The 9070-nt window shown below is 42.0% G+C and overlaps 1 protein-coding gene across 3 annotated transcripts in view; it reads right to left on the bottom strand.

The window, feature by feature from the left end:
• The window catches only part of LOC122550840 (anosmin-1), a 206365-nt gene extending 203835 nt beyond the window's left edge, over positions 1-2530 (bottom strand). For 2 of the 3 annotated variants that reach the window (XM_043692162.1, XM_043692163.1), the window contains exon 1: positions 1983-2530. In XM_043692162.1, coding sequence (XP_043548097.1) covers positions 1983-2171 — 189 coding nt within the window. In that variant the 5' untranslated portion in view covers positions 2172-2530. The remainder of the gene's footprint in view (positions 1-1982) is intronic. The other variant, XM_043692161.1, reaches the window with a different exon arrangement.
• Between the last annotated feature and the right edge of the window lie 6540 nt (positions 2531-9070).

The raw sequence follows: 9070 nt of genomic DNA, 5'->3' as shown, positions 1-9070 counted from the left end.
ATAATTGCCTTCCTCTCTATGACTGACTCCCTCTCGACGACTGCCCCCTCTCTCTCCATGACTGACACCCCCTCCACACCCCCAACCCTTCCCCAGTGACTGCTGTGGTTGGATCAGGCGAAGTTCGCCTTCACCCTCAGGGGCAGAAAGACTAGGCAAAACTGGACTGCCCCCTCTCTCTCCATGACTGACACCCCCTCCACACCCCCAACCCTTCCCCAGTGACTGCTGTGGTTGGATCAGGCGAAGTTCGCCTTCACCCTCAGGGGCAGAAAGACTAGGCAACACTGGTGCCGACCAAAGTTCCCTTCAGCTCTCGCCTGGTGTGACCTATAAACAGGGCCACGTGTGGCCGCCTCTGTGGCTTTGCCCACTGTACCTCGGTAATATTTATTCTGCATTGCAGACTCAGCAATTGGATAGGAGGTTAAGATATTCATGTGAAGCATGCTGGCCGGATGAAAACCCAATGAAACGGAGATCCCAACAGAAATCCTCGGCGTCCGTTTCATGCAGTGCCCAGATTTGGACCTACAGTATCAGCACGGCGCGGAGGGTGGACAGAACAGGATGATGTTCTGTACCGAGACAGTGACTGTTCCCACTCCCTCGGCCAATCCTGTAATGTACCTGGAGCCAAATCTGGGGATCCTCCATCCAGCTAATCAAGTCAAGGGGCGGCTCGTTTATTTGTTCTGGTAAAGTGTCTGTCGTCAGTTTTTTCTGGTAAATTTGCTTCACACTGAGTCTAGATTTATTTTTGCTACCAATATTACGCCGAGTTACTGCACCCGAAGTTCCTTCAGGAGAACTGGGATCATTTTAGTGCAAGCCAGACTTTTAAAAAAAAACGATTCAATATCAGCACCCAAATTCTCTTGAAATGGTTGGATTTTCGCCAATAAGTGACCTTCCCACTTAGAAAGAAACACAGACTTGGGGTTTTCCCTCTCTTCCTCTCTGACCTGCCGAGTGTGTGGGTGTCTGTTGTCCCACTTGTTGTTGCTTGTTGTTGTTCGGCATTTCGAATTGACCTCCCTCTTCGCCCTAAACCAACACTTGCCGCCTGTTTCCCCAAAACTAAACCCAATTACAAGGAGGGCGGCAGATGGCCCTTTGTGCAGTGCAACTTTTAACTGCTGCACTCCAGGTCCACCGGAATATACAACGACGTTGCAACCGAACCAGGTTGGACAACAGACACAGAGGGATGGAAACCATCTCATATTTCAATCGTTGTTTCTTTTATATCAATGAATCAAACTTGAACTGGAACATGGAAGCTGACAACACTGTCGAGTACAAACACTTGATTATGAAGTTGTCATTCTCCCCAAATCGATTTTCAACTATTTCAGTTGATTTTCTCCCAAAGAAAAAAATCCTGGAAAGGTTTGGCAAGATCCCAACACTTTCTTTCACCGAGTTTCACATGTTACATACTGGACTCCCGAGATTTAACCAAGAAAATATTAACGGTACCTCCCACACATCCTGTCAAATCGTGCAGTTTGACAGAAAAGACACAAACATCTAACTCCATCCGTCCCAATCCTAGCACACGAGTTATTTCCCTATAAAAGCATCTCAGTGCCGACCATCTCCGTTTTCAAAACATTAGGGGAATACAAAAAGTTGGAAGGCAATTTCCAAAACTCGTGATTTTGTTTTAAGGAATGAACCCTGCAGGTTTTATCTATCCTTTCATTCGCCGTCTGTAAAATCTCACTTAAACAACAGCAGCCGGAATGGCAGCGTTGTTTGGCGGCGCAGTGTGTGCATGGACAGTGTTGTGGACACTTCCGACCGCACCTGAACCGACCTTCATCACCTGAACAATTCTCACAGCAAGACTTTTTGCATCACTGGAGATAATGAGAACTCCGTGAGTGTGTACTAAGTCTCAGGGAGCCAAGACAGCAGCCTGGCCCCGGCTGAAGCAAGCCCTTTATACAGTGCGGAAGTAATGAGCTCTAATCTACCTGAAAGTTCTTGAACAAAGCTGAAAGCCGGGTGATGTGCAGGCTCAGGCAACGGGATGTGCATCTGGCTTTGGAAACACTGTCGTTGGCGAGCGACTCCTCCTCCTGCTTGCGGCCAGCCAGGCTCCAGCCGGCTGTAATGCACAGGACGAGGGTCACACGGGCAGCCAGGGAACTGCACCGAGCCATGGGCTGCCAGGGTAAAAGCCTCGCGTTTGATGTCTGAAGCCGTGGGCTGATGAGTCCGTCCTGAACGCGATCACTTCTCAGTCTACTTTCTCAGACTGGGCACCAAACTCCTACCGCCGCCTCCTAGCGCTCAATTGGCTCAGTGGTGTTTGATTGACAGTCTTTGGTTCCCCCCCGCCCCGCACACAAACTCCTGGAGGTGTGCAACTCGAACACTCACTATTCATTGTAGAAAACACTGAGGTCGGGGATGGGGGGAGCTGAGAAGCTAATAACTTTAGCTGGGCCCACCCTTTATTAGTCTAGTACCAGATGCTGTAAACAACTTAACGTGATGTTTAAATGTAAGTATTTTTATGCCCCCTGCCTCTGTTACGACTAAATACACTTCTGTAAAATACAGCTTCAAAGTTTCAAGCTATTTCACAAGTTACAGCTTGAATCAGAAATTGAAATTAAATCGTGATTGTAAACAATGGAAGCATTTAAAAGCAGGGCTTACTCAAAGGGTGTCCCCGAGGCAACATAAATTAGGGCAACCCCGTTTATTCACCTAGACCTCTGGCAGGTTTCTTTTGTTTTCTGAGCCCTGGAATGTTCAATTAAACTGCAACTTTTAACTTTCTCCAGTCTACCTGAAGCAGTTACGAGAGCCTCTAGAGGAGACAGAGTAACAACGCTGTAGTTTGACACAACGTGGTGTGCAAGAACAAGATGAACGAAGGAAAGAACTTGCACTTAAATAGCACCTTGCACAACCTCGGAAGCACTTTGCAGCCAATGGGAACGAGAGACCTCCAGCCACGAGTAAAAGAAATAAAAACGACATGGAAATGCAGCCAGAGGTGCATCCCAAGCGCTTTTCTCACTGTCACCACCTTTGATATGATTTATAGTCGTTACAGGTACTGGAGTATAGTGGGAAGTGTAGTTTTGCGAGCAGTACAGGCAGATCATAGCAAGTAAGGACATAAAGATCAAAGAGTGCTTAGACAGAGTGAGGCATACACGTTACACTGCACACGTGTGCAAAGCAAGCTCAACATTATTTGAAATTAGAGAGTCCATTCATCAGTCTAATGTCAGCAGGGAAGAAGCTGTTCTCGAACCTGTTGGTGCGTGTGCCAGTTCAAGTCATTAATTGTCACAATCCTGTGGTGAGCAGTGGAGGTTGCCGGGGTCAGGAAATGCTGTCCCCAAGTTTGCAACCCCCACATTTCAGCTCACAACCCCACTTCATATACCAAAGCCCACGTTGGAGAGCCCTGATTAAGGTCTGGAATGCACTACCTGCAGTGTGGCAAAGGATGATTCAAACTCAGCACTCGAGAGAGAATTAGGACATGAGAAACGATGCAAGATTAAATGGAGTAAGCAGAGAAATGGCAATAAGACAATGCTCATTTGGAGAGCTGTGTGGTCAGGATGGGCTGTAATGTGATCATGTGAAGTGTTTTGGAAATGCGGTCACTGTTATAATGTAGGGTCCTGTGGCATTCAATGTGCACACAGCAGGGGTCCACAAATGGCAATGCAGTCATGATGTAGATTAAGAGATAAATATTCCCTGCTCCAATTAAAAGTAGGGCATGGAATCTGTCACAGACACCGGAGAGCTCCAATGTCTCATCCAAGGAACAGCATCTCTGAAGGTACAGCACTGCAGGGTCAACTTGAACTATGTGCTCAAGTCTTTAAACCCATAGTCTCCATAGCTCAGAAGTGCAACCATCGGGCAATGGCTGGCATTCTATTATAATGAGGTCAATTTACCAGGGAGCCTCTTAGAAACCCATGACATAAACCAACTTCTGAGTATTTTAAAATATAAATGGATGTATTATATTGAATGATCAGAGAGCTTGGGAAAGTATAACTGTGCTGTATAAGCATTCACAATTCTATCACTGGAACAAAAGCACTGTAACCACACATTATACAGCAGTCCAACCTGGGTTTGTTTGAGCCTGGACACTATAAACCAGATATTGTGTAATTTCAACTACTTCTGTAGATGCAGCAATATTAATGCCAAAAACCCAAAATGTTGCAAGCTCCTTTGCTTACCATCATTTTAAGAACAGAAAGGAATTGGCTTTTGGTGGGTAATGCAATTTATTGCTAGCCAAGACCAGTGCCAGCATGCAATAAATCCTTTCTGTATCAAGTGCTTATTTTGGGTTTAACTGTCAGTTGACCAGACACATTATTTCACAGTGTAAATAATGCCTGCAATCATGTACTTGTACAAATTACTGAGTATATATACCAGAAATACAGTGAGTAAGTCTACACATACTGTCTACTTAAATAACAGAACACACAGGTCAAAGGGTTTTTCTTCAGTGTGTTTTAAGTCTTCAGTAGGTAATCACAATTAAGCAAAACCTATAACAGCAACTCCTGTCTACCACCAAGTGATCTTGAACATTCAGTAACTACCCATCATATTATATCAGTAATGTTCTTGTTTGGTCATTGTTGAATGTAGAGTTTTAATTATCTTTATGTACGATGGAGAGGTTGCATTATTCATGATGCTGAAAATTACGTAAATATTTCAGGAATCAAGACAATGAGAAATATTCAGAACGAGCAGGGTTAGAGGATGGTGAGAATAGCTGGACTCAGGCAAGGGATGGAATAAAGCTGAAAACATAAGGAAAAGGAGGAGGAAAATTGAGGAACGGGGAAAGAGTCAGTTTTCCTACCCTCCCACGGGCTGGAAGAATGGACAAGCAGTTAACCCAATTTTCTTCCCGTGTGCAGTAGGGTTCTGCCCTGGTGTGATTCAATAGTCAGCAGTCATTGGCTAGAGGAATTTCCAGGCAAGTTTTTTTCACATAGAGGAGAGTGTCTGCTGTAGATTTCTACTGATTTATTTATAATGGAAAGCCTTCGTCTCTTGAGGAAATAAGCCTTGTTTCTTCTGAGTATTACCATACATGGCTCAATTCCTCTTGTAAGCAATTTAAAAAACACAATTAGATCATTCCTCAAACTTCAGAATTAAAGGAATATAAGGTAATGTGTCTTCATTATTTAACCTTTTAAACCCAGCTAACATACTAGTGAATTTGTTTTGATTCCCTTCCAAAGCCAATGTATCCTTCCTGAGATCAATCCTAAAATTGAACACAGTATTCCAGATGTTGTGTAACCGAGGCTCAGTTCTTGGTTTTAGATTCCAATACCTACTTAAGAAAATAGCCAATATTCAATTGATTTCTTTGCTTGAATTGAATTTATACTAATGCCTTCTTATTAAGCTTATTTTAGACTTAGTTCTTTGTAATTACTTTTTTGTGATTATTCATTCACGGGATGTGGATGTCACTGGCTAGGCTAGCATTTATTGCCCATCCCTTAATTACTGATAAGCCACATTGCTATGGGTCTGGAGTCACATGTAGGCCACATCAGATAAGGGACAGCAATTTCTTTCTCTAAAGAATGTTAACTTTCACTCCATCATATTTAAATATGGAATTCTCAACGAAGCAATAGTTACCTAGAGATTGGATTGAAGGGCACTGAAAATTAAACAATAAAACAAAAATTAATGATTCTGTTGATTGGTGATTGGTTAGCAGGAAAGAATGTTAATGCTTGTCACGTTGTGATGTTTGATTTGTATGAGAGTGCAATGCAGGTGTTTATTAAGGTACTATTTTAGGTTCAGGTGCATAGAAGTCTGTTGTTCTGATTACCGTTTAAAGAGCATTTAATATAATGAGGCTGTTATATAATATTAACTCCACAGGAGAGATGAGCTAAATGAGCAGACTTTGGCGACATTAATTGGGGATATTTATTTACTGAGACACAGAAAGAATGCCTTGCTGTATCATAGGCAATGCTAGGGGTTTTATTACATCCACTCTGACAGAGAAAACACTTCATCTAAAAAAATGGCATTTTTGACTATGTTGCACTCCCACACTTATAGTGTTGTGATTCCAACCTACGAGATAACTAGAATAGGGTGGGACAAAACCAGGGAACAAAATAAAGTGGGAACGAGAAAATGAACCCCACGACAAAAGAGAGGTAGAGCCTTTGAGAAGTGCTAAGATGCGGGAGTGCACTTTGTGCAAGGGAATTGTTGGCATTTCAAAATGCTTGTCACTGGAGTTGAAATTGATAGGATATTAGGAGGGTGTCAGAGACATTGAGATTTTAACTAATTAGGAATGGTTTTACCTTTTAACAGTGGTAGAAGCTTTTAATGATGCGGAGATGGAAAGTTCTATATTGCCAACAGAGCAGCTGAGGGGCTAGTAACTAAACTTGGAATTAGAAAGTATACTGCAGATCTGCACAGCCTGATGACTTCAGACCAGGAGACTCCAGGATGCTAACATAATGGAAAGTCATGAATCCCTTGTTGAGCAGGATTGTAGCAGTGCAGAAAGCCACATTCAAAGGATAACAACGATGGTAGAACAGAACATTACAGTGTCATTCCTCAAGGGAATTAGGATCACTCTTGTAGACAAAACAGTGGTGTTTGGTAAAGCAAACACTCAAAGTGAATCATGTCTTCCTGAAGAACTACAATCGCACATATGTACACAGCAATCTTTTTAAAAACATGCTTGAACTTAGAATATCTTCAGTTCCATCCCCACCAGACAATAGCCAAATTTTGTAGATAAAGAGAGTTTTGCAAGTATTTTAGGGCAGAGGTTGTTGAACTGTCTTTGGATGATCTGTCAGATGTATGAAATCAGAAGATGGTGTCATATCCCCTGTTTAGTGACCAGAACATTATATCAGTTCAGTGCAACTGGACAATTTTCTTGAGTTTAGAATGTTTGGTGTGACAAAGGGACCTTCAAACTAGCCGAGTTAAGCTCAGAACATGGCAAAAGAATTAGTTTGTTTATTATGAGCTGCAACATCACAAATGCATTACAAAATGTGTTTACAATTTCAATATCATGTAGTGACCAGGGAAAATTTTCCACCTCCCCTCCACATTGTCTGAACTCATTAAGCACAGTTTAAAAATGGTCCAACATTCAATAAATTCATCTAACTTTAACAGGACATTAAATATCCCGTACTTTTTATTTTATAAACAATGCAATTTACCTGAGTGCGTGCTCATGATTGTATATTATAGACCTCTGACATGACATTCCTTTTGGATTATTCTATTTCACACTAACAGTGAAGTAGATGTTTCCATTTTCCTTTGTATATGATTCATTTCAATTCCCTGTCAACTGCTCTGCTGATTTTAGATGGCCTTTCATTGTCCCAGCAATTTCAGAAAGAAAAGAGCAGGGAACTATGAATCAAATTTTACTTAAGTCTGGCAACTACTGTCCAAATGTTCCAATTTTGAAATGAAATGTTTTAATAACTAATTTCAATTTTGATGCTCTCATCTCCCTTCCTCTATCCATTTGCCAACACTGTTTATTTAGCATATTATATCGTGAGTCATTTCACTTTAAAAAAAAATGGAACTAAAGCTGAGAGACCAACCCACACCTACACTTATTATCTTATTCTCCTTTGCAGGTCAGACAGAATTTCCATTCGATCCATCTCGATTTCAATTTTTTATATATAAATTGAATGTAACAACAACAAACAATGACCTGCAGTTATATAATCACATTTCACATAGAAAAACATTTCAAGATGTTTCACAGTAAGCTTTAAGGCAAAACAGATGCTAAGCCAAAGGAGAGATTAAGAAAGGAGGACCATAAACATGGTCAGAGATACAGATTTTATGAATGTCCTTCAAGAGGGGAGGTAAAGAGGCAAAGGGGTTTTAGGAAAGAATTCACATTCTTAGGCCTTAAGCACCTGAAGGCACAGGGACTAATGGTGAAGCAAAGAGAGAAAAGTATACAACAGATTTCGAAGCTCCTTGGATGCTGCCTGAACTGCTGTGCTCTTCCAGCACCACTAATCCAGACTCTTCCAGCACCACTAATCCAGAATCTGGTTTCCAGCATCTGCAGTCATTGTTTTTACAACAGTCAGGAGTCAAGTATAGAGTTCAGGAAAGGGGGAGGTTTCCAGCATTTGATAAGGTTACAAAAATATGATGGAATTTAAATACAATGATTTAAATTTTAATGTTGAGATATTGGGCACCAGGGGCAAATGTATATTTGACAGGACAAGGAGATGAGCAAGTAGCACTTCAGGGAGTACTTGATCAAAGCAACAGAATTTTAGATAATTTGGCTTAGAGATAGTAGTGTGTGCTTCACTGGCCAGACAACATTGGCATATTCAAATGTGAAGACTGCAGAGACTTGTACAAGGAGTTCAGATCTGGGGTGGCTGATATAGTGCTGGTGGAAAACAATGCTACACACGTGAATATTGAGTCACAATTAATTAGAATGGACGGCTTTGAGGTATGTAGGGAACAGGTGTTGGAAATTCTGGAAAGGTAAGAAATAGATAAGTCCCCTGGGCCTGATGGCATTTATCCTAGGATTCTCTGGGAAGCAAGGGAGGAGATTGCAGAGCCATTGGCCTTGATTTTTATGTCCTCGTTGTCTACAGGAATAGTGCCAGTAGACTGGAGGAGAGCAAATGTGGTTCCCTTGTTCAAGAAGTGGAGTAGGGATAACCCTAGTAACTATAGGCCGGTGAGTCTCACTTCTGTTGTGGGCAAAGTCTTAGAGAGAATTGTAAGGGATAGGATTTATGAACATCTGGATAGGAATAATATGATCAAGGAGAGTCAGCATGGTTTTGTGAAGGGCAAGTCATGCCTCACAAACCTTATTGAATTCTTTGAAAAGGTGACGAAGGAGGTTGATGAGGGGAAAGCGGACTTTAGTAAGGCGTTTGATAAGGTTCCCCATGGTAGGCTACTGCAGAAAATACGGAGATATGGCATAGAGGGTGAGTTGGAGGTT

The sequence above is a fragment of the Chiloscyllium plagiosum genome, chromosome 6 (assembly GCF_004010195.1).
Source record: "Chiloscyllium plagiosum isolate BGI_BamShark_2017 chromosome 6, ASM401019v2, whole genome shotgun sequence".
NCBI classification, from domain to species: Eukaryota; Metazoa; Chordata; class Chondrichthyes; order Orectolobiformes; family Hemiscylliidae; genus Chiloscyllium; species Chiloscyllium plagiosum.
Note: the sequence above shows the minus strand (reverse complement) of the source record. Positions and strands in the feature narration are given on the sequence as shown.